The following is a 26,703-nucleotide window of genomic DNA, read 5'->3' as shown; positions in this document are numbered from 1 at the left end:
AAGATATCAAAACTTTAAACAATATCAATTATTGCAGTAATTTAAAAACATCTGTGAGGCAAACACACACACACACACACACACACACACACACACACACACCTTGTTTTCGTGCATAGTTCAGCCCACAAATAACCAAATTGCAATTATGAATTTATATTACCCAGTATAAATTTCTGTACCCAGACCATGAGGCATTGACCATTTATTTATTGAACCCATTAAGGAAAAATTTATAGGAGCAGCTGCTATTTTGGTAGTATCCCCATGCTTACTTTAATTTTTCTTTATAGATTTATACATCATGTTATTTTAAAAAATTGAATCTTGGTGCTGTCTCTTGGTATGAAGTTCTAACCTCTGTAATATAGTTGATGAAAAATCTAGATTCTAAATTCACATACGGTCTAAATCTTTGCTACCAATGAATTTCAGCATTCTGGATAGCGAAGTGCTATTTTTCTAATCTTAAACTTAGGATATTAAACTACACTCAATTTTTTTTAGTTATTTAGTCTGTCTCAGAATTTATTATCTGTTAGCTTCTTAGAATAACTCATTTCTGTGTATTTTATTCTAATTATATAATTAATTAGTACCCCCACCCACTTCACCTAGAGGTATTTAATTTAGGCTTCAAGTGTTCACCCTTAATATCGGTATACTGAATATCTCTATGTTTACCGATTCATGTTCTTCATGGTTTTCTCTACTGAAATAGTATTCTTCTAAGTTTCATTTTTACTTGTGAAGAGCTTAAATTCATGTACATCACCTTTATGATTGTCATGTCTGCAATTCCTCTTGGGATACATATGGAATAAAATTAAACATTATATCCCAGATTCTGCTATACTATATTTTATAAAAGCATATTTATTTTATTAATGTTTATTTATTTTTGAGAGGCAGAGAACGAGTGGGGAGGGGAAGAGAGAGAGGGAGACATAGAATCTGAACCAGGCTCCAGGCTACCAGCTACCAGCACAGAGCCGGACGCAGGGCTCGAACCCATGAACCGCGAGATCGTGACCTGATCCAAACTCAGAGGCTAAACTGACTGAGCCATCCAGATGCCCCTATAAAAGTGTATTTATTAAAAAGCTATATAGTTTGCTTTCAGTCAGGTTGAACTTTATATCTCTAAGTTTTGTGTATCTCTAAGTTTTGTGGGGGAAATCATATTTTTCCTCCTTACCTACCAGAATTTTTATGAGGATAAATTAAAGAGTATATTTGAGAACACTATGCAAATGTATTTTTATTGTCATTGTTTTATTTTCACAAGACATGTGATTAGAAACCACCCTAGTTGCCAAAATAATGAGATGATAAATTTGAAAGCATTCAGCAAAACACAAAGCTTTAACTCTGTTTTCTCATAGTCTTCACATTTATATTAGATATTCTACTAGAGTCACTTTATTTATTCTGTGGTAGGAAGAGAGATTATTTTTTGATGTTTTTAATTTACAGAGGGAAATTTATGATGATAACATGTAAACCAAATGTCTAGTTGCTGGTCAAGATTTGCTATCTTCTTTATTTTAGGTTTGTCTCTTTAGAAAGAGAAAGTAGCATTTATATATTATATATCTTGAGTTCTTAAATTTATAGCATTATGTTGATATCAATTTAGCCTACATTCCAGAGCTAACTGCTGATGTATAAACCTAACAACATTACTATATTTCTTGATATATTTCAAATTAGTTCATCTTTCTGTTTTACTAGTAGCCCTGCTAAGAAAGAACTACAGAGTAGTTTTGAGCATTTGTTGGGTGGTTCATCATTCATTCGATAAGCCTTCATTGAGCACATCCAAGATCACAGGTGGTATTTTATAGGACAGGAGGTGAATAGTTTGGAGCAAGAGGGATTCAGTTCTTGTTTTCATGGAACATACATGCTCTTGAAAGGCAACAAACAAGCTAAAAACTGGAAAGAGTTATGTGCTTTAAAAAATAATAAAAGTAACAAAAGAAATAAAAAAATAAATAAAAAGAAAGAAAAGTAATCTTTTAAAGTTACTGGTGGAGGGGGGGCACCTGGGTGGCTCGGGTGGTTAAGCATCCAACTCTTGATTTCAACTCAAGTTGTGATCTCATGTTTTGTGATATTGAGCCCTGCACCGGATTCTTGGCTGATGGTGTAGAGCCTGCCTAGGATTCCGTCTCTCTCTCTCTCTCTCTCTGTCTCTCTCCCTCTATCTTTATCTCTCTGTCTCTGCCCCTCCCCTTCTTGCATTCTTGCTCTCTCTCTTAAAATAAATAAATAAACATTTAAAAAAATTACTGGTGGGTAGAAAGCTACTTCACATTATTTGAGCAGGAAAGACAACTTTGAGGGAATATCTAAGTAATCTTGAAAGTCAAGAAGGACTGGCAATGGAAGATGTGGGGGAAGGGCATTCCATTAAGTTGTGACAGCAACGAGGTAGTTATTTTAAACAAGGAAAAGAAGGGTCATGTGGTTAGAAGAGGGTGAACATTAGCCTTGACAGATAGGTAAGGAATCGATTATCTAAAACATTGAATATTATAGAAATTGGTTTTATTCTGAGTGACTGAATGAGAAGCCATATTTAGGTAGAATGAAATAATCATATTTAGGTATATCAACCGATGAATTTGTATTGATGCTCTTCATTCTTCTTAAAGCCCTTAGATTATATATCTGCTGCACATTATTCAGTTGTTGTTACAAATATTTGACCTAAAAGTGAAATAATTCAGATGGCTTCAAGCAGGAGAGAGAGTGCACTTTTCTGATTGGCACAGGAAGTAATAGGATTACTTGAAACTTCTGGAAGAAGTGTTTTATCATTTATAGATCATCTAATAGAGATGTTCAAAAATGAAAGAGATCATTCATCATAGGAATAAGTTGGAAGACTGGTTGGTAGATTGTGGCACACAGGATTCAAATGTTGATGGATGGTTGCAGAAGGGGAGCTTTTTAAAGTTTCTCTTGATGGAAAGATTCAGACATTTTATATATATTCAAAATACTTTTAAATAAATCCATAATGCTGGTAATATTCACAGTCTTCTCTAAGGCAAAGATCCAGTGAAAAATGAGAATTTAAAGATTCTAAGCACCCCAAGATATCAGAGAGTATTCAAATCTGTTTTGTTGTTGTTTTTATGGTTGGTTTACTGGTTTTGTGTGATGGGACCCAGAAAGACTAGTGTAGTTAGCAGTTATTTCTAATTGTCATAAGACAGTATGTCCCTCAGAAATGTGTGCATATCAAACTTTGGGACTGAGAAACATATGTGTTAGCTGGAAAAGTCTTAGAGGTAGTACCTGGCATGTAGGAGAAATGTAAGTCTCCTTAAAAGTTAGGATTTCTTGAATAAAATAATTAAAATTATTACATTTTTATTATAATTTTCTCAAATGTCAATGATTTTCAAAGGTAAATTGAAATGAGGCAGTGTTTAATGAGCATCTACTAATTCCAATGAATAAGCACTTTAATTTTTTTAATGTTTATTTATTTTTGAGGGAGAGAGAGAGCAAGCAGAAGAGGGACAGAGAGAGAGGGAGACACAGAATCGGAAGCAGGCTTCAGGCTCTGAGCTGTCAGCATAGAGCCCTATTTGGGGTTCAAACTTGTGACCCGTGAGATATAACCTGAGCCAAAGTTGGACGCCTAACCAATGAGCCACCCAGGAAGCACTTTATATAGGGAAGCACTTTATAATTAAAAATTATCCTGGGGCACCTGAGTGGCTCACTTGGTCAAGTGCGCCTCAGGTCTTGATATTATGGTTTGTACATTTTAACCCTGCTTTGGGCTCCGTGTGGACAGTGTGGAGCTTGCTTGGGATTCTCTCTCTCTCCCTCTCTCTCTGACCTTCCCCCATCCATTCTTTCTCTCTAAAAATAAATAATCTTAAAAAAAATATCATGCAAAAACCTCTTTCTTCTCCAGGCTTAATTATCTCACTGCAAATGGACCTATTACCTGGATACATGTACTCTCTGTACCTAGTTGGAATCCTGCAAATATTCTAACCAGAATCTCCATACCGCCAGACCATTGTCCTTATCCAGACTTTTACAGCCTGCTACTAAAACCCTGTCTATAGTTAGAAAAAAAAAAAGTTTACTTACTATTTTCTGATACTAGCATGGTATCTTTGAAAGGTTGTCTCTTAGTAGCTAAGATTAATTCAGTTTATTCCTCTAAGGTGCATTTCATTTTTCATTTTTCTTATGGAGACCAAATTACAATTATTGAGTAGAATGCACAATTACTTGGATCCCTGATGAAGGAACCCTTGGTAAACAAACAAACAAATAAACAAAAAACAATTAAAAATACTAAAACACTGATACAGTATCCCCACTACTATTCTTGGCTTTCTTAACTCCTTAAAAAAGTGAGAAATCTTAGCAAGTCTGATTTCAAATCAGACTCGGGTTTTCTGATTTGGGGTTCAAGTATTATGTAATCTGTAAGTTATAATTAAACACTTTAAAAAAAAGTATTTATTCATTTTTGAGAGATAGGGGATGCACCCAAGAGCAGGGAAGGGACAGAGAGAGAGGGACGGAAAATCTGAAGCAGGCTCTGCACTGACAGCAGAGAGCCCACTGCAGGCCAAGAACTCATGAACCGGGAGATGACCTGAGCCAAAGTCAGACGCTTAACTGACTGAGGCACCCAGGCTCTCCTAAATACTTTTTCTTACTAAAGCAAGATATAAAAAGCTCTGTCACTCTATCCCCCATGTTGTTCCCTATATAATGAATTTATCTAACGTGAGGTAAAATTTGCCATAAGGTATAATTATGTTTGCTGAATGTGAAATTATATTTCTATCCAGGTGATATAGATATTGTGGCATATATGTCTTACGTTAAAAATTCAACAAAGTATTTTACTGTAGGAAAGGGGTACATAAGGAGTGGAAAAAGCACCAGGTTGAGAGGCAGTGTTCAAGGTTTGAATTCTGATTTTTCTCTTATTAGTAAAATGACGTTGAGCAAATCATTTCACTCGACTAAGGGTCAGTTTCCTCATCTGTAAAATGACAATTTCTGGTTCAGAGGATTATTCTGAGTATGCTATACACTAATGGATGTGTATTTTTGTGTTTTGTTTGTTTGTTTGAACCGTGAGGCAACATACAATTCATTATTTTTTTTTTCCTCAACGACAAATCATAAATCATGGATAATATAAGTATCCTTTTATAAAACTTAGAATACTGGGGCACCTGGGTGACTCAGTTGGTTGAGTGTCTGACTTTGGCTCAGGTCATGATCTCGTAGTCTGTGAGTTCAAGCCCCGTGTCAGGCTCTGTGCTGACAGCTCGGAGCCTGGAGCCTTCTTCGGATTCTGTGTCTCCCTCTCTCTCTGCCCCTCCCCCACTCGTGCTCTGGCTCTCAAAAGTGAATAAATACTAAAAAAATTTTTTTAGAATATGGTTTTCATGTGTGTTTGATCCAGAGAGGCCTTTATTGACACTCAAGATTATCTTCCTCTCCTTTAGCTTTTGATAAAAATTCAGAGTGCTGTGAAGCGACTTTACTAAGTTAAATAAGAGCCAGTAACAAAACTCTAACCAGAATTCAGTGTTTTGAGATGAATTAGAAATATCTGCTAAATATTTTCCTGCATCTGTTGAGGGGATCATATGGTTCTTATCCTTTCTTTTATTAATGTGATGTATCATGTTGATTGATTTGTGAATATTTAACCAGTCCTGTATCCCAGGAATAAATCCTACCTGATCATGGTAAATGATTCTTTTAATGTATTGTTGGATCTGGTTGTCTAGTATCTTGTTGAAGATTTTGGCATCCATGTTCATCAGGGAAATTGGTCTGTAGTTTTCCTGTTTAGTGGGGTCTCTGTCTGGTTTTGGAATCGAGGTAATGCTGGCCTCCTAGAATGAGTTTGGAAGTTTTCCTTCCATTTCTATTTTTTGGAACAGCTTCAAAAGAATAAGTGTTATGTCTTCTTTAAATGTTGGTAGAATTCCCCTGGAAAGCCATCTGGCCTTGGACTCTTGTTTGTTGGGAGATTTTTGATTACTGATTCATTTTCTTTACTGGTTATAGGTCTGTTCAAATTTTCTATTTCTTCCTGTTCCAGTTTTGGTAGTGTATATGTTTCTAGGAATTTGTCCATTTCTTCCAGATTTCCCATTTTATTGGCATATAATTGCTCATAATATTCTCTTATTATTGTTTGTATTTCTGCAGTGTTGGTTGTGATCTCTTCTCTTTCATTCTTGATTTTATTTATTTGGGTCCTTTCCTTTTTCTTTTTGATAAATCTGGGTAGGGGTTATCAATGTTGTTAATTCTTTCAAAGAACCAGCTCCTGGTTTTGTTGATCTGTTCTACTATATTTTTATTCAATCCTTGTATCCGAGAGCTTAGCATGTCACGCAGAAATAGGCTAACTGTAGGAAGGATTATTTTTATTAGACATTAAATACATTAAATACATCACCAGCACCTTTTCTGAAGCCATCATAAAAAAATTTTTTTCATGTTTTTAATTGGCAAAGTTAAGCAAAGAAAGTTTACATGCACTGTTACTCTTGTATGCATTTTAGCCCAGGACTTGTCCTCCTAAACTGTAAATGTAGCTCATAAGAAAACCCTACTGGACAAATGTGGCAAATTTGCAGCCTTGCAATCATTTAGATTTGGTTGACCCTTATATCAGTAAGAAATGAGATATTCATCATGTAATCAGCCAATATTTCCTGAACTCCTACTAGGTTCAGGTGTAATAAAACTAAAAATAAATAAAGTAATAAAAATAGATGAAAATAGATAAAAATAAAATAATAAAAATAATAAAAATAAGATGTAATAAAAATAGATAATGTGTATTGTGCTTTCTGTATCCTAGTTTTATGCATTTTATGTGTAACGTCTCCTTCAAAGTTCACTTCTACTCCATGAGGTAGTTGTTATTGTCAGCACCATTTTGCTAATGAAGAAAATGAGGCCCAGGGAGTTTAAGTATCTTGTCCACTTTTACCAGCATAGGAGGAAGTAGACTCCTAGATTAGAACTCTGGCCATTGGCTCCTGAGACTGTCCTCTAAACTACTCAGTTATGCTACTGGATGTTAAAAGCTCTGTGTTAGGGGCTGAGGGTATAGCAATGGGTGAAGCAGACAGGATCTCTGCCTTAATCAAAATAAACAAATACAAAAAGTAAGCAAGTGCAGAATGATTGTATAGCAGTAGGTTTCAAGGAGAGAGTAATTACAGTTTTTATTGAGATGGAAAGCTTCAAACAAGAGTTTGATAAAGCTTTCCTAACAACTTATGACATTGTAACTCAGCAGAAGTTTAAATGAAAACATGCTGACAATAAAGTAACCAGCATTATTGGAGGATAGAGGATCATGGATAGCTACGTTTAGTTGGCAAGACTGGTTCATAGACATTGCTTTTTGTCACTCAAAGCTCTATAAAACAGAACTATTATTAGGTCTTACACTGCAATGAACATAAGCTATTATTCTTTTAGCTAAAGCCAGAAGTAGAAGAAATCTGATTATACTCATCTTCAATGCAAGCCTAAAAAGTTTGTTTTGTCCTGAAAGCAATAGGAAATCACAGCTAGTTGTGAGCAGACAGAACCAATTAAGGTAATATTTTTAAAATACAGCTTTATCTGCGTGATATATGTGAGGAAGAAAGTCAATGTGATCAGTCAAAAGCTATTGCAAAATTGTGTGAGTGAAATAACAAAGGCCATCAGTGAAAATCAAGAGGAAAGATCAGATATGAAAAGGATGATAATAGCTTTGTTCTTCTGCTTATGTAATCGTAATCTCTTAGAATCTAATAAGCATATTCTTATGAAAGCATTTCAACAGATTCATATTAAAATTTTATAATTCTTTTCTGAGCTACTGTGTTAGTCTACTTGTTAAAAAAATAGAAATGAGGGGCACCTGGGTGGCTCATTCGGTTAAGCATCCAACTGTTGGTTTCTGCTCAGGTCATGATCTCAAACCCCAAGATGTGGGTTTGAGCCCCGCATCAGGCTCTGCCTTGGCAGTGTGGAGCCGGCTTGGGATTCTCTCTCTCGCCTTCTCTCTCTGCCCCTCCCCTACTTGCACGGTCTCTGTCTCTCTCAAAATAAATAAATGGGGACGCCTGGGTGGCTCGGCCGGTTAAGCGTCCGACTTCGGCTCAGGTCATGATCTCACGGTCCGTGAGTTCGAGCCCCGCGACGGGCTCTGTGCTGACTGCTCAGAGCCTGGAGCCTGTTTCAGATTCTGTGTCTCCCTCTCTCTCTGCCCCTCCCCTGTTCATGCTCTGTCTCTCTCTGTCTCAAAAATAAATAAACGTTAAAAAATTTTTTTAATAAATAAATAAATAAACTTAAAAAAATAGAAGTAAGCAAATAAATATGTGTGAAAGAGCTGAGGATGTGCATTTCCAAAAACCACTCCAGGTCATGTTGATATTTTAAGAGTTAATATTACTAATTAAAAAAAACCCCGGCTCCTTCTTAATTCTTTCAACCAGGTGTTTGTGTCAATTGGCCAATAAGAGAAAAAATGCCCTTTAATATATTTTAGCTTTATATTCAAGATGCCCCCAAATTAAATCCGATATTTAAATGCAGCATAATTTACAAAATGATACAACTCACTGAGACACTGAAATATACACTATTTCCTTATTATCTAAGAACTACCACGGAAAAGTTTAAAGTGCTTTTAATGCCTTTTATAGTTTTGATGCAGTAAGAGATGTATATGTGTATAAAGTATCGATCATTGGTAATCAAACGGCAAGAAGTCACATATGAACTTAATGATCTTATTAGTAAAACCTTAAATCTAAGCAATTACACTTTGTGGCGGCATATTACATGTGTATGTGTACATGTGTTTTGTTTTAGTTGAAATACAGTCACAAAAGAGAAGAAATGAAGATGAAAACAGTGTTATCTTAATATAGCTGAAATGTTATTTAATAAGACCAATTCGTATTCTACACAGGTATGACATCAAAGATGATTATACTCTGAGAATTAAAAAGGCCATGAGTACAGATGAAGGCACCTATATGTGTATTGCTGAGAATCGGGTTGGAAAAGTGGAAGCCTCTGCTTCTCTCACAGTCCGAGGTAAGAAACATAAGATGGGAAACACAATTGAATCAGCAGACTAATATTTGGTTAAATTGGTAAGTGAACTCCCAGTCAAAATAATAGCTGATACTCTTCTATTGTTTTTTACTAAAATGTTTAGATTTTGTGTCCTTTCTATTATTAATTGAAATAAAATTACTTTCAAATTTGGTTCAAAAGGATGATTATTTGAAGCGATTTTTTAATTTAATGAATAATAGTTAATATGGTTTAAAAGTAAATCTTAAGAGTAGAAAAGATTTATACTAGTCTTCGTGGTCCCACCGCTTTGAAGTATTTACTGCTTTTAAGTGTCACAGTTTCAAAGGTACTCTGTTTTCTGTTTACTAGTTTGTCGGGTTTATACTAGTAGAGTACTACTTTGAAATTCTTTTTATTTCAGCATCCAAGAAGCAATTAAAAACAATAAAACTGACACTGCTTGCAGGGTGGAAAATGGATACAAATGAGCTACCGCATTGAGAAAATCTGATTGAGAGAGTGATTTGTGAAGTTCATTGGCCTTGAATAACTGAAATAGTGTGGCTCCTGTAACAACTTTCACTTTCTGGGAAAAGTGTCATGCACTTTTTCATTCATGGGAATAATATTCATTTATAGACTCCCTGGAATTGGTTAGGAGTGAAAGAAAGCAGTACTTAACCCTACAGTGAGGTAGAATGAATCAGCTGTCTTCCTGGTGGTGCCTGTTGACTCACATGAGTACATTATATAGCCCCAGCTACCAAGTGGTACCATGTGGGCATCTACACTTACTCTTGCCAAAGAGACATCACCCACCACATCATTTACACTCACGGGATTTCTTTTTTTTAAAAAACTTTTTTTTCAACGTTTTTTTTTTATTTATTTTTGGGACAGAGAGAGACAGAGCATGAACGGGGGAGGGGCAGAGAGAGAGGGAGACACAGCATCGGAAACAGGCTCCAGGCTCTGAGCCATCAGCCCAGAGCCCGACGCGGGGCTCGAACTCACGGAGCGCGAGATCGTGACCTGGCTGAAGTCGGACGCTTAACCGACTGCGCCACCCAGGCGCCCCTACACTCACGGGATTTCAAACAGCGATAGGCAAGCACGTCCTCTGATCTCTTTCCACCTTTCTCCCACCACCCCAACTGATGGCTTCTCCTCTCATCCTTTATCAGGTCAGCTGCATGCTCGCACCCTGTAACTGAGAGACTCAGTTATATCTCATCCTGTTTAGTCACACCTCCTACCTTGTGCAGCTGTACTCCCAGAAGTTTTCACAGATGGGTGAAAAGGTTTGGAGGAATTTGGCTTGGTGAGAAATGTGTCAGGGATTCTCATGTTGGTCCTCCATCTGGACCAAAAATGATTTTTGCTGACCCATGATTTCAGCATCAAACCACTACAAGACAAACAAGCAAACAAACAGAACCCAAAACTTAACTTCCTTCGGGTAACTATTAGGAGACATGCACTTTGAACGACTTGGAAAATATTGATGATTTCCATACTTTCCAATTGCTCCATTTTTATTCCACTGAATCCATTTTTTCCTCCCATCCAGACATTCTAGCGTGAACTTAGGTACAGAACAGATTTAGACAAAATTGGCAAGCTAGTTGTTTAAAAACATTTCCATTCCTCATTAGTTAACAGATCATAAAAAGCTATGATCATATAACAATCAAATATATACACTGATTATATATTATCAAAATCTGATAGTCTTTGTAAGCCACTTTACTATATCTAATCTACATTCCCTGTAGGTGATTCTATATTAATATAGATTTGTGTGCTAGTTCTTTGGGAAAACAATCACTTGACCAAATTTCCCCCAAAGCTTATTTATTTGTTGTTTCTAAAGTGAGCGGGGGAAAAAAATAAACACCCCCCCAAGAAATGTTCCATTTAAAAAAAAAAAATATTTGCTGACTAAACATAAATGGTGAGAAAATGTGAGGAGTTGTTTGTTTGTAGAAGCAGCAGTTCTTTTTATACTTGAATGCTTGGCTGAATGAGACATGAAGTGGTCTGTTTGCTTTAAAATATTTCCCAGCTAATTGTTTTCGTAATTTGTTGAAAGTTTCAGGTTTAACATTTCATTTAACAAAGCATGCTCCTCTCGCATGGATGTTTAGAGCTACCTTAAAAAACTAATAGAGTTTTTTTGTTTTTAATAGGATTTTTTTTAAATCAGCAAACCTTAAATGGTCTCTCCCCTAATCTGTGTCCTGTAGATGGATTAGAGAGTTTAATCTGTGTGGTATGTATTTATTACTCATCTAAGACTGAATGAACCTCAGCAACAGGGTTAAAGAAAAAGAATCTCCATAAGACAATAGAATGTGGAGTAAAATATTGTTTAAAAATATTTTTTACCATTAGGAAAAGCAGTTGGAACTTCTCATGCTAAGAGGTTAACAGGAGAAAACGCATATTATCTATGACTTAATTTTTTTCTGTGCTCATTTTTCTATGCACGTACGTGAAATGGTTAGCCCTTCCCTGGATTGTTTTATTAGAACAGGGTCAACCGACCCAAGAGGCCACATCCATTTTCATCCATTTAATGCAGGGACACAGTTTAGTTTAATTTGCTGATTTTGAAAACATCCACCTGCTGGGGTTTTTTTCAAGATAAAATGTTGCTATGTAACAAAAACAAGAAGTTTAATTGGGATGTTTCTGCTAAAATTTTATCATGATATTCAATTGGGGAAAAGGAAAAGGACTTTTGTAGTCAAAATCTGGAACACAGATTTACTCAGTTGTTTTCCACTTCAAAATAAGGTGAAAATAGACTATAAAATTAAATTTAACAGCAAGTGGCTCCCTTTGCTGACTTGAGGAACATAAAATTAGAAAGAAGTAATGCTAAACAACAACCAGCCTCCTAGCATTTATATTCTAATCAAATAATTCATGATCTAAGAGAGCTTTTTTAAATGGCTCCAGAATGTGTTAACACAAACTGCATATTTGTAAACATTTTTCCCCATTTCAATTGCTGAAATTGGCTTTGCATAAATCAAGACTTCATTGGAAAAACTATATTGCTTCTAGGGCAATAAAACTTTTTCCTTTTTGAATTACCCTAGACTAGGTGAAAGAGAAATATATTTTATTTTTTTAAACCTGATTTTTCACCATGGTTTCTTCTTTTTCTCTCTTTATTATCATAGACTCAAAATGCCTTTTCGTTTCTAAATGAAACATTGTGTTTGAGATTTAGCCTCAGGTGACACCTGAAAATGCAAATTAAAAACGAAAAGACAAAGTTCTTTTCCTACTGGATGTTGATAAATTAAGAGATATATATTTTGAACAAGGCACAACTTTATGATTTCGTCTGATATCTTGTTCTTGGTTATTATTTTTTTTGTGCACCTCCCCCCAAGATTGGAAAGAAATTGTGCATTGGGCAACATTCTTCTTTTCTTCCTCTTGCTATGGGAACACATCATAGACTGTAGGACACATTAGAGCTTCACTGAGCTAGAATTTTCATCCTGCTGCTATAATTGCTTTGCTCTTCTTTGAATTATCTTAATCCCTCTTTTAATAGTAAATAATAATATAAGGCATGCATCTCCTAAATAGGCAGCACCATATTGTTTCAGAAAATGCACAAAGTTAGAATCATGGCGTATTGGTTGAGTGAATGAATGCCTATAAATATGGTTTCAATGACTATATCCATCTCATCATGTCCAATGAGACATCATCAAGACAAAACTATGCTAAATTCTAGAGTCACATTATATATGCACTAGAGCTATCCACTAGGATGTGGGTGAGACACTTGTTTGTCACTAAAGTTTATATTTTGAATGTAAGAGTTCATAAAAGTTCAAATGCTACTAAATATATTTCTTCTTCATTGGAATAATGGCACCATATGTTTTTATATTTTTCCATTGCTTTTATATAAAGTGGTTTACTATCTAAATTGATTTGGCATTATTCTTTGTAAAGAAAGTACTATTAAGCCCATGTGTGTCTCTTACAATTGCTATGCATTAATAACAGGGCCAGCCTATTACTAATGATGTTAGTGATTGAAAGTTATGGTATAATAAAAAAATAATAATAATTTGTTGAAGCAGCAGTTTGAAAGCCATTCTCAGAGTGAACAAGAATCAACTTGTCAGTCATTGTTTCCTGCCCTCTGCCAAAAAAAAAAAAAAAAAGAAGAAGAAGAAAAACGTTTAACAGTAGTTAGGGAGCTACTCAGTTGAAATCTCTAAGGATGTTCCAACCTATTTGTTATATTTTCATCCACCCTGTCCACGGATGAAAAGTGATGTGATCTTAACTTATTACTGGCTGAAAAGCAGCGTCAGGGGCTTTTCTGTAGTCCTTGTAATGGTTCTGACTAACCATGCTTAAAATCCAATTCCTATTTAAATCAGACAGTGAGGCCTTCTTTTATTGACATGACATTTGCTAGTCTGTGACTTGAATGGTTATATTCATCAGGTTCTTAACTTTGGGGGTAATACAGGCTGTTTAAAAAGTTCTTTGAAATAATAACTATAGTAAGTGGTGACAATCAAACTTTACATGAAATTATCTCTCACATCACATAGAGCTAATTCTGGAATGCAAAATAATTATTTTCTTAAAATTATATGTATAACTTTCAGTTTTAGTCAAACTCAGACATCCTGTTCATACTTGAATTATAAGACTAGAAATCACTCTACTGTCCATACTTGAATGTAACATTACACATCATGCATTCTGATAATTTTCTTTTCTTTCTTTTTTTTTTAATTTCTTCTTTATGTTCTCACCACACCATTGTAATGTCTACAGCTCGCCCTGTTGGTAAGTAGCCATCCTTCTATCCATTTAGCATGGCTTTGTACAATGCTTCATAACTCACGCATACTAGGATTTAAGAGAATGAAATATATTTATCACCCATGTTTAAATATTACTTGAGGGACTGTCTTCTGTAAAAAATTGCTCCTGATCTTTTCATCAGTTTGATAAACATTTTATAGTGACTTTTGGTATTAACAATGAATAGGTAATGATTTTCCTGAAAAATAATATATGAATGTTTAATACTATAAACTGCTAACTTTTCTTAAAGAGAAAAATACAATAATTCTTTTTTCCTGTATATGTAAAATAATCATGTATTAGTTATACTTGATATTCATTAAGATAAATGATTATGAACTCAGTTAAGAAGTTTGACTACTGGATGCACTTTTTTTTTTATAAACAGCTTCAAGTCCTTGTTTATTATGGGCATTTTTAACTGCTGTATACTTATTATCTGTATGCCTATTTAAGCAAAATGTGGTAGAATGCTTCAAGTTATTCTAAGGAGATGCTTACACTAAGAGGGAAAGGGAAGGATGAATTGTGTTCTTTGGCATGGAAAGTTGGTGGTTTTAATATATCTCATCCTTCTTTCAGCTTTGCAAAAGTGAAGTTAACTGTTTGCATTTGCAGTAATTTAAGTGGTAATTATTTGTAAACATTTGGAAAAAAAATCTTTTCAAATTCATTGATCTAATAATCTTTCTGCATCTCTTTTAAAGTTTAGCTTAACCAACCAATACATGTTTAAATAAAAGAAATCTTGGTAATTGTGTTATAAGGAAATGAACAGATTGATGCATAAATGGATGGATGGATGGATGGATGGGAGAATGAATTTAGTATGTTTCTTTTTTAATATAACAAGAGATACTTTAATAAATTGTCAATTTGACACAGCTCTGTAAATGGTCCATCTAACTTCAAAATCTTTCTTAATACACTGACTTGACATTGACATTTGATATATATTGGTCCAAACTCATAACATTTTTTTTCCATTAGTTGAAACATTCACAAACCTTATTGTTATGTAGTATATTCTTACATACATAACAATACAGAAAATAGAACATTGGTTTCCCAATCTGAGTTTCTGGTCTGCTATTTCTGAGCAGTGCTTCTTTTGTTAGTTGTTTGATATCCCTGATCCTCAGTGACTTCACCTAGAAAATGGAGATAGTAATATTGACTTTTCAAAGCTGTTGTAGGAATGAAATGAGTTCAGGTCGGATTATATATGTGGAAACACTTTGTATGCCAATATTGATCAACATTCCTAGTTTCTGAGACATATATTATTTTATACTTTTGTGTTTTTGAAACATAGCTATGTCTTGCAGTCATAAAATACAATCTTGTTTTCTTTCAATATAATTATTAAATTGATCATGCTTTTTTACACTTGGTGATGTAAGAAATTGAAGAATATGTTACAGTTTTAAGCCTCATTTTTTAGTGTTGTATGAATTCTTATTAATGATAACTTTACATATCTATGGTACGATATAAAACATTAAGAAGTGAATGGGAAACAATAAGATGACTTTTCTGGTTAACAGGAAAAATAACATTTAAATTGTAGATCTTTATATGTAGAAACCTTATGCCGATAAACCATGACCACTTGATTTATATTACTTCACAAGTTCCCAGAACATAAAACAATATGTTAATAATTTCCAATACATTTAAAACTCATAAATAGAAAAGATGTACATTAATAGAAAATGTGATGCACAGAGAGTATTGGGATGTACTTGTCACCTGCAAGGCATTTTGAAGTTATTTCTGTTTTTATTCTTGTTTAAAATGATTTTTTTAATTCCCATTGGACTGGAACTAAAGAATAGCTTTTTGACACATTGTGTTTTGTTCTGGGAAAGTCTGTCATTTCATAAATCTATCTCCAATGACTTATGACAATGTTCAGAAATATGAAGAACTATACTTTAAACTTGACAACTGCTATTAATTTTGGAAACTGAACGTTGGATATGCTTTTAGTCGATCACCAGAGACGACACTGATAATGAGGAAATTAGCTTGCTTTTTCTTTGCATAAACTTTTTTAAATTAATTTTATTATTTTTTAATTTACATCCAAATTAGCATATAGTGCAACAATGATTTCAGGAGTAGATCCCTTAATGCCCCTTACCCATTTAGCCCATCACCCCTCCCACACCCCCTCCAGTAACCCTCTGTTTGTTCTCCATATTTAAGAGTCTCTTAGGTTTTATCCCCCTCCCTGTTTTCATATTATTTTTCTCTTCCCTTATGTTCATCTGCTTTGTCTCTTAAAGTCCTCATGTGAGTGAAGTCATATGATATTTGTCTTTCTCTGACTGACTAATTTCACTTAGCATAATACCCTCCAGTTCCATCCATGTAGTTGCAAATGGCAAGATTTCATTCTCTTTGATTGCCAAGTAATACTCCATTGTGTGTGTGTGTGTGTGTGTGTGTGTGTGTGTGTGTGTGTGTGTATACCACATTTTCTTTATCCATTCATCCATCGATGGACATTTGGGCTCTTTCCATACTTTGGCTGTTGTTGGTAGTGCTACTATAAACGTTGGGGTGCAGGTGTCCCTTCCAAACAGCACACCTGTATCCCTTAGATAAATACCTAGTAGTGCAATTGCTGGGTTGTAGGGTAGTTCTATTTTTAGTTTTCCAGAGTGGCTGCACCCAGCTTGCATTCCCACCAACAATGCAAAAGAGATCCTCTTTCGCCGTATCCTCGCCAACATCTGTTGTTGCCTGAGTTGTTAATGTTAGCCATTCTGACAGGTGTAAGGTAGTATCTCATTGTGGTTTTGATTTGTATTTGCCTGATGATGAGTGATGTTGGGCATTTTTTCATGTGTCAGTTGGCCATCTGGATGTCTGCTTTAGAGAAGTGTCTATTCATGTCTTTTGCCCATTTCTTCACTGGATTATTTGTTTTTTGGGTGTTGAGTTTGATAATATTTATAGATTTTGGTAATCTTTATAGATTTTGGATACTAACACTTTATCTGATATGTCCATTGCAAATATCTTCTCCCATTCTGTCGGTTGCCTTTTAGTTTTGCTGATTGTTTCCTTCACTGTGCAGAAGCTTTTTATTTTAATGAGGTCCCAGTAGTTCATTTTTGCTTTTGTTTCCTTTGCCTCCAGAGACGTGTTGAGTAAGAAGTTGCTGTGGCCAAGATCAAAGAGGTTTTTGCCTTCTTTCTCCTCAAGGATTTTAATGGCTTCCTGTCTTACATTTAGGTCTTTCATCCATTTTGAGTTTATTTTTGTGTGTCGTGTAAGAAAGTGGTCTAGGTTCATTCCTCTGCATGTCGCTGTCCAGTTTTCCCAGCACCGCTTGCTGAAGAGACTGTCTTTATGCCATTGGATATTCTTTTCTGCTTTTTAAAGATCAGTTGGCCATACATTTGTGGGTCCATTTCTGGGTTCTCTATTCTGTTCCATTGATCTGAATGTCTGTTCTTGTGCCAGTACCATACTGTCTTGATGATTACAACTTTGTAGTATAGCTTGAGGTCCAGGATTTTGATGCCTCCTGCTTTGGTTTTCTTTTTCAAGATTGCTTTGGCTATTAGGGGTCTTTTCTGGTTCCATACAAATTTTAAGATTATTTGTTCTAGCTCTGTGAAGAATGCTGGTGTTATTTTGATAGACATTGCATTAAATATGTAGATTCCTTTAGGTATTATTGACATTTTAACAATATTTGTTCTTCCTACCCAGGAGCACGGAATCTTTTTTCCATTTTTTTGTGTCTTCTTCAATTTCTTTCATAAGCTTTCTATAGTTTTCAGTGTATAGATTTTTCACCTCTTTGGTTAGATTTATTCCTAGGTATTTTATGGGTTTTGGTGCAATTGTAAATGGGATGGATTCCTTGATTTCTTTCAGTTGCTTCATTGTTGGTGTATATGAATCTTTGCATAAACTTTTTACATGAATTTGAATTCAGGAGTGATAGATATGCCAACTTTTATTGTAATGTAAGAAGGTACAAATCAGGTAAATAATAAATTAAATATTCAAATAATAGAAACTGCATTAATATTAATATTTGTTAGTTGACTACGACACACATTTTTCAACTTTGAAGTTCTCTGCAAAGTACATTAATATTAGTATTTGTTAGTGGACTGAAACGTAAGTTTTTCAACTTTGAAGCTCATAGAGATAGCATAAAGGGTATATAACAAAGTAGAAGCCACAGAAAGGAGAAAAAAATCTGGCCTTGAAGTCCCATATAAATTAGGTGAAGAAATATGCACCAAGTTTATAAAATTTAGAGAAAATTTAAGGGATAGTTCCTATATAAAGCTTTTGAAAGAAAATTAGAAATATATTCAGATTCCAGAGTATGTAAATACTGTAAATTTTAATTTGTAAATTAAATTTAATTTGTAAATTTTTATTTTTAAAATGTAAAAATATCTGTAAAGATTCAGAATGAATCATTACATTACATATAGGGTAAAGAAAAAAAAAACACTTGGTAGTATGGGTGGAAAGCCCATTTAGAAATCATTATAAACCCCCAAACTGGGAGTTTTGTCCATATGTATAACTCTTATGACCTGCATTTGAATTAAAGAATTGGCAACTCTGCAATTTGCAGTTGGAATAAACACCTTCTGGTCTCTATTTTTGAGATTGTAGGAATAACTCTTGATTTAGAGGATCCTTGGTGTGGGAGACATTACTGAAAGCAGACAATCACATACTTGCCAATGAAGAAGAGTATTCTCCAGATTTCACTTCCTCGCCTGCAATGTTATCAACGTCTGAAAAGAGTCCTTTAATCCCACTTTCATATTTGCTGGTTACCACAGAATCTAGACAAAGGCCACTTTGATTATCAAATGTCTGCCAGCCCTTCCCGCGGCTTTGACGTTTTACTATTCCAGAGTCATTCTTTACATGAGATGAAAAAGTACATCATAGGACACAGTTAGCAAAAAATGTGGAAATATCCATTTATTTGGAAAACTCTTCTGATAAGTTCTGATAAGGGAACTGACAGAAGAAAATAGTCTAAATAGGGATAAATAACTTGCTTCCTATACCCATCTGTCTTATTTTCTATTGGAAGCCTTTCTCAAGCTTAAAAATAAAAAAGAACATCTATTTTGGAGATGGGCAACACATTTTTTCCTAGCAGCAACTCAAAACATGATGAGTAATTTGGAAAAGAACTGTCAAATCTACCAGCTGCCTTGCTTGTGAAGTTGAGCCCTGCTCCGTTTTCTATCATGTACACCATATGCTAGATGCTGACTGCCTCCAGTACGGAGACGAAAAGCTGTGTGCATCAGGTGAAACTTGCTTAAAACATCAGAAACAAACTGACAATACACAACTTTATGGAATCGTGTACATATTTCCTTATTTAGTGACTCAAAACGATGTGTTCTTTTGATGGAAGAACATGACTGGCCACAGCAGAGTTTGTAGGTATTTAGAAATATATATGTTTTAGGCAAAATTTCCATGTTGTTATTATTAATTAAAAGAAGCAGCCACTGTTCTAAACAAAAATCTATAGGCACATTGCTTTTTCAATGTTTTCACTGCTTAAACACAAAAATAATTCTATCCTCTTTTTAGAAAAATCTCTTTTGAACTGAAGTGCAGTTTTGTTTTAACATGCTCTAAAGCACATTACTGAGACCACCAAGAGATCCAATAAAAAGTGAGTAATTGAGAAATTCATTCAGGAAAAATTATAAAGTAGACATTACTTACAGAATAAGGCAATTGATATTTTTGATACCACCACCCTCTACCCACCTTGAAATCTGGAAAATGTTATGTGCTGTATATAATTTAACTTAGTATTGGAAATATTCCAGGCTTTCTTTTTTTTAAATCAGAAAACATGTAGGTATTATATATGAACCCTTTCATGTCAAGATCCACTTTTCTGCAAAAGGCATCCTGAGTGTGTCTTGAAAGGAAACCTATACTTTTATTCCCTGCAGACTTTCTTCCTTGGACAAGCTGTTACCCCATGACCCGAGGTAATCATCTCCCTCCTACAAGCACTTAATGTTTCCTGCACCTGGCGCTAATTAGCTACCTTATGCAGAGTCCAATTTAATTTTTATTGAGCATCGCGTTTTCATTGCTCCATATGTTTTGATTAAATAGGAGGTAAAAAAATAATGCATTCTGTTTTGTCTTGTACATTCCAACAGTTTCCATAATGAGAAACGTTTAAAATAAGCTAATGCTAATTATTAAAGTGAAAAGCAAGTGCTAGTTACTTCTCATGGTTGGATGATTTGAGTCACTGACTTGATTCTTCTTCAAGGGCCTTGTGTGTTGGACAATGTCTGTTCATTGCCTCTAAAGAAGATAGGTATAAAATTATCGAGTCATATTTTTTCTCAGAACTTAGCAAAAATGTTGGGTTGCTTTAGTATTGGAATGTTACTATAGTGAAGTCTGAGGCTTGTAGAATATTTTTATCTTTGGCTGAGATTCCATTTTACTATTTGAATACCAGTGTAGTCCTTTCTTCCGTAACTTTGCTGGATTATGTCTTGGTTCTGGTCACCCTGTAAGTAACATTCTTAGAATACAAGCCCCTCAAATCTGCAGATTCATGCTGTAATTTACTCTATTTGAAGAGTGTTTTCTTCTCTTTTATCTTTTGCTAATTTTTCCCATGAGTTATGTTGGCTTTCTTTATCTTAATTCCATATTTATTCAGTTCAATATAATAATTTATTCAGTTCAGTCATCATTTTTATTTCATATTGTCTGATTTCTTTTTTTTTTTAATTTATTTATTTTGAGAAAGAGAGAGAGAGAGAGAGAAAGAGCACGAGCAGGGAAGGGGCAGAGAGAAAGGGAGAGAGAGAGAATCCCAAGCAGATTCTGTACTGGCATTACGAGGTGGGGTTTAAACTCTTGAACCAGAGATCATGACCTGAGCAGAAACCAAGAGTCAGACATTTAACCAACTGAGCCATCCTGGTTCCCCATATTGTCTGATTTCTGAATTCCTATATTGTCCCCCTGTTTCAACTGCAGTTATCATTTTTGTGTTTCCAAATATATTCATTTCTTAATTTTATTTTCTCTTTTGTTCCTTACTAACTTTAAATATAATATTCTTCACCTCCAGTTGCCTTTGAGCTCTTTTATTCCTTTTCAAAGATTTTTTTTTAATTTGATTCTTTTAAAAAAGAGAGACCCTGTTGTATGAAATTTCATTTAGTCTATGGACAACTAGTATAAAGTATTTCTGTGTTTCTTTGGGTAATTTTTTGACAATAGAGATTCTTTTTCTTTCTTTTATTAATTGAATATGTTTTTTTTCTGTCAATAATTATACATTTAGTTACTGTATAGTTTGTTTTATTTTGTTCTATATAGATCCTGTTTTAGGCCCTACCTGATTATTAATCATTTAGTTAACTGCTGAAGATTAGAGTTTGCATGTTTGGAGAAGAGAAAGTGGGAAGTACCAGGGTCATTCAGTAATCTGTACTAGGCCTGACGTCTTGAATATTTTATCAAAAAAGAAGTTGTTTCTTCTTGGTATGCTGGTGTTCCTGGTGGTACACAGCAAATCTCTTTTAAGTTATAAGCTCTCCGTATTCCATATGAAATTTTCTCTTCATTTTTCTTCATAATTACTGCTTCATAATAAAAAATGATTTTTAGGTGTATTAGTTTTCCACTACTGCATGACAAATTACCACAAATTGAGCAACTTCATTAGCACCCATTTATTAGGCTACAGTTCCTAGGTCAGGAGTTGAAACAGGCTTATCTAAGTCTTTAGCTTAGCATCTCACAGGCCATAAACAGGATTTTGACCAGGCTGAGCTCTTCTCTGGAAACTCTCCTGAAGAATCCAGTTCAAAAATTTATTCAGGTTGGTGGGCAGAATTAAGTTCTTTGCGTCTGTAGAATTAAAGTCCCCATGTTCTTGTTGACTGCCAGCAACGGATTGCTCACAGTTCAATTGCTAGCCTTTGCACATGACCCCCACAACCTTCAAAGTCAGCAATGATCTGTTGAATCTTTTGTATGATTTGCTCTATATCTCTCTGACTCCCCATTCTGTTAGCAGGTAGAGAAAATTTCCTGATGGAATACTCGTGTAATTAGGTTAGACCCATGGTCATTATTCTCTCTATCTTAAGGTCAACTGAGTAGTAACCTTAATTACATTTACATAATTCCTTTTGTCATGTAACATAACATAATCATGGGAGTTTCTCCAGTAAGTGAAGTTCATGGAGGCCACCCTACAATTTGGCCATTAACAGTATGCTTGGCTTTTCCTTTCCTTTGGTACCTTCTCCTCAACTTCTGAATTGTAACTGGTTGTCTACAAAGTCACATCTCCTATTTCCCAAGTCTCCTTCTTGATTCTAAATTTTCTTCTTCTCATCTAAGATCCATGGGATGGACTTCCACACCATTGACATAGTTTTTGTGGAATTGGTATTGATAGACTGTGGATGGAGGCTAGTTGGTATTTACCAAACTTCCTCATTTTCTCCAGACTTGACTGTGTTTGGTAAGGGTAGTTCACCATTTGTGGTTTGGGGTTATGGTAGTTTTTGTACATTATTAGTTTCTTTGGTAGTAAATAGAGGAAAGTGGAACAATGAACCTTTACTCTATTATCTTAACCCGAGTATCAAAAAAACTTAAATACTCATTAATGTTGGAGTTTTTCCAAATAAGAATAAAATAAACACTAAATGTATTAACTTAGCAGTTAAAATTAAAGTACTATAAATACAAAACATCAAAATAAGATAATACTTTGGACTGAAATAGCATTAGGAAATAAGTATTAAGAGATTTCCCTGTCTATTGCCAGAAAAAAAAGCATGAACATTTTAGTCTCACCTTATAAGAAAGTCAAAGTTTTCACTTATATAAGTAATAGTAACTTATAGACAGAGAGAGATATCATGATACATATATGTGTGTATATGTGTACCTTAAAACAGATATTATGATATGCATTACACCTAAAAATTATATGCATGACATTTGAATTATGACTCTACTTATTTAAACATATTAAATGTCACTCAAGGGAATAGTACATAATTAGATGCATTAAAAATATATAAGCTACCAAGTTAAATTACATTTTGAGTTAAAATATATCTGAATGACTTTTAAAATCTCTCTTATGGCAAGCATTGCTTTCCAGATTTATTAGGGATATTATTTTCATCTGTCCTACAAAACTATTAGCTCTTTGTTAGTAAATACATTGTTGTATTTATCTTTCTGCTGCCTCTAGGTCTAGCATAACACTTACATGTGGTAGGGGCACGCCAAATGTTGGTGCAGTTAATTGATACACACATATGCATACATAGGTAATATTTGCCTAGAAAATGTTTATGCAAGCAGCTTTAAATAGTGCTATAAAAAGATTAAGCAACATTAATGGTAACAGGCCAATCACATAGTCCCCATTCTGCTGGTAGGAGATAAAATACAACAAAAAGAAGGCACTAATGAGTTAGGATGGTGCCTTACTAAGCGTGTAATTAATGTTATTAAGAAACATTGCAGTTGCATATTAAAATTCCGTTAACTAAGCAGCCCTTCAGCATCAGTACATTTGTTTCTTGGTTCCAAGTCCTTTTTTCCTTTTTTTTTTCTTTTTCTTTTTCTTTTCTTTTCCTTTTTTTTTTTTTTCTGATTGGCATCTTCATGCAATCTTTTTCTAAAAAAATGAGATAATGGGATGTGATCAGCCTTCATGGTTTAGCTCAAGTGCTGACATGACAGTTCTGGCAAGTTGACAGTTTAAGTGAGTGAAAATGGATGTCTTGTCTCACCATTTACTTGAAGAATCCCCTTCTCACCCCCATATTTATGGCCCCTTCTATCTGCAGTGTGAAAAGTCTAGTTTTCCCAGGTTAGGATCTAGATAAGTGTTTTTCATTACTCGTTAAACTATTCTCTCTGTGTTGGTAAAAAATGAGATATAAAATATAATGTAAATATTGCCTTATTTGGTAATTCATTAGCTTTTACGTTAAAAGTTTTTTTTTTGAGAATGTGAAATCCTTTAGAGAAAACAAAATTTTATTTTGTTCTCAGTATTTTAGTCAATCAGGAAAGCAAGTACAGAAGTAAAACTACTATTGGTAATGGACAGAATAATATAGTAACATGTGCTCAACAATTCAAAATTTGTTTGAAATTTTGACATATTTTTGTAAGTATTCTTAATTTATAATTTTTGTAGAATTTGGAAGGTCTACGAAATTTGCATGTTGAATCTCAGAATTATTTACTGTAGTTACATGATTTCCTGTACTTAACCTAAAATCAGAATGAAATCTATTTTGGTAATCTGGAATATAATAAAGTTTAAAATTATCTTTGAGCCTGTCCAAATTATTACTTTTGGAATTAACTATTACATTTATTGCAATGCAGAAATATTTAATACCATTAGAGGATTAAATTGGACTTGCTAAAACCAATGAAAATTATTTACATGGAAAAAATTCATGGTTCTAGCAACATAATCCTTCACTTCAACAAACAGACTGATTTGTCAAAAGTTGTCATGTAGGTTGGTCAGGGTAATAATTGTTGCAGTCTGAGAAACATATCTGTAATATAATGCATGCCTTTTTTCCCTCTGTGAATCCCACTTTCCCTTCCTTATCTACTTTATTTCCAAGGAACAATTCAACCTGTCTCTCTCTCTCCCTCATTCTTTCTCTGTCTCCTCCTGTCTTCATGCTTTCCCCAATTGTTGGAGACAGACTGAGTCAAGTTATTGTCATAATGGTAGGACATCCTGTATTACAACCCTCATTCATGTTCCTCATGTTGCATCAGACTTGATTGTTTCCGTGTGAGTTTCCATGGTACCAGTGAGTTCCAGAGGACAGAGATCTTAGAACCTTCAGCTCCTAGCACAAAATAAAACCAAAAAATGTTTGTTTAAAATAATTGAATAGTATTATGAGTTGAAAGTGCCAACCAATATCTGAATTCATTTCTAGCATAATTTTATTACCATGGTGTTTTCCAACGGTGTGATGTCTTAAAAAAAAATTAGGACCAAATCCAAAATAGCTATGTTTATATAACACTGTTTTTCTGTGCTTGCCCATAAAATCCAAATGTCAAGATATTTTGAACCAAGTGAATTTACTCTTTTCAAAGGCATTCTAGGCACTCTCTATAATCATAGAATTATTTCATTTTGATATTATTTTTCCTTTTCAGGGAGAAGTATATTATGTGACTATAATTTTTTCAAAAAATGATTTTTAACCGCTATTACCAAACATGCATACTTTTGTGTGGGTGTCACACTTACTACTAAAAGTTGGTACTTTCAACCCTCTTTGGAATTGCTTCCTACACATATATAGAAGGCCTCTTACATGATTTTATAGTCACACTGTGTAATTCATTTGACTAACTCAATGGCCTCATTTGATCATCAGATTTCAAATGGCCATGAGTTACTTTTAGAGTTCTAGCTATTTTTGAATCCTCAAAAAGTAGTCTTCCCATAATCAATAAATTAAAGAATATTTCAAAAATTAAAGACTAATAAAAGCACTTCAAAAATGTAAAGAGTAATAGCTTCATGATCGCTACAAGTCTTTATTCATACAGGATTGAATGCAATGTGTGTATGTGAGACCTTTCATAGGTAGAGCAGAATGCAAAGTCTGAATAGGTGAAGAACATAAGAATTGTGATTTCCTGTAGTCATTCTATTGCGTATGGACATTTACTTTTCTTTTCATGTTTCTGAAAGCAGCATGCCATTTAGTACTTTTACCTTTTCATTTAGACAGTAAAGAAGTATATCTATATATGTAGATGATCAATAGATGATTGATAAATATTAGATTTTTGAAATGCACATATATGGATAGACAATTATTAGATTATTAGATTGTTGTGAAAATAAAAGGTATAGATACTGGCATTTTAGCATGGAATAAGAATTTTTAACATTAGCCAGAAGTAAGATACTGACTAAGAAAGAAGATATAGCACTCTTCTAGAAGAGTTATTGCCATGGATTCAGCAAGAAAGGGATTAACTGGAAAGGTAGGTAATTTAGCAAGTTGATCACTTGTATTCCTTGAGAATAATGACAAATGGATAAAATGTGATTAAACAAACTTTATAAATGTAATATCCCTAAATTATGTTTTCCATTATAAATGCATTGCTTCCTCTGAGATGAATTATGTGTTAATAAGCTTCAAATCAAATATTTTTTGACATTATGCATTTCCAATAATACTAACAGAAATTCTTTTGAAGTCAAATGAAGTGTTAAATAGTAAAAATTAAACAGAATTAAATAGGTTGAAGAAACAATCATTTATCAATTAGAAGTCAGTCTGTTCTGGTGATAAACTAAGTAAATATTCATCTCTTATTCCTACTCCATATTGCATTTTAATGAAATGACTTTTCACTCTTTATTGTTGGGGAGGTAAGCCTATTAACTAATATTTTGCAACAACATCTAGAATTGGTTGTTACACAACTCCTCTGTTTTTCTGCATTGCTTTTATCCCTCTCACATGGTGGCTACTCATTGATAGTCTTTGTGTCATAAATTTCCAATGTGCAATGGGGGGCCTTCTCTACAGAGGGGCATATCAGAATCAGTTGGGAGATTTTCTTCAAACAACGTATTTTCTTTGGCATGCCTCCACCCGAATTACTACAATAGTGAGTCAC

At 34.2% G+C, this 26,703-nt stretch overlaps 1 protein-coding gene across 1 annotated transcript in view; it reads left to right on the top strand.

Moving 5' to 3' along the window:
* ROBO2 (roundabout guidance receptor 2) overlaps window positions 1-26,703 on the top strand; it is a 561,209-nt gene that overhangs the window by 390,864 nt on the left and 143,642 nt on the right. Inside the window, exons 6-7 of the mRNA XM_047100461.1 lie at window positions 9,002-9,129; window positions 13,942-13,953. Of these exons, the coding sequence (XP_046956417.1) occupies window positions 9,002-9,129; window positions 13,942-13,953 (140 nt within the window). The remainder of the gene's footprint in view (window positions 1-9,001; window positions 9,130-13,941; window positions 13,954-26,703) is intronic.

Source organism: Lynx rufus, unplaced genomic scaffold (assembly GCF_022079265.1).
Source record: "Lynx rufus isolate CCGP_SWC_20201006 ecotype Redwood Valley unplaced genomic scaffold, mLynRuf1.p SCAF_5, whole genome shotgun sequence".
NCBI classification, from domain to species: Eukaryota; Metazoa; Chordata; class Mammalia; order Carnivora; family Felidae; genus Lynx; species Lynx rufus.
Note: the sequence above shows the minus strand (reverse complement) of the source record. Positions and strands in the feature narration are given on the sequence as shown.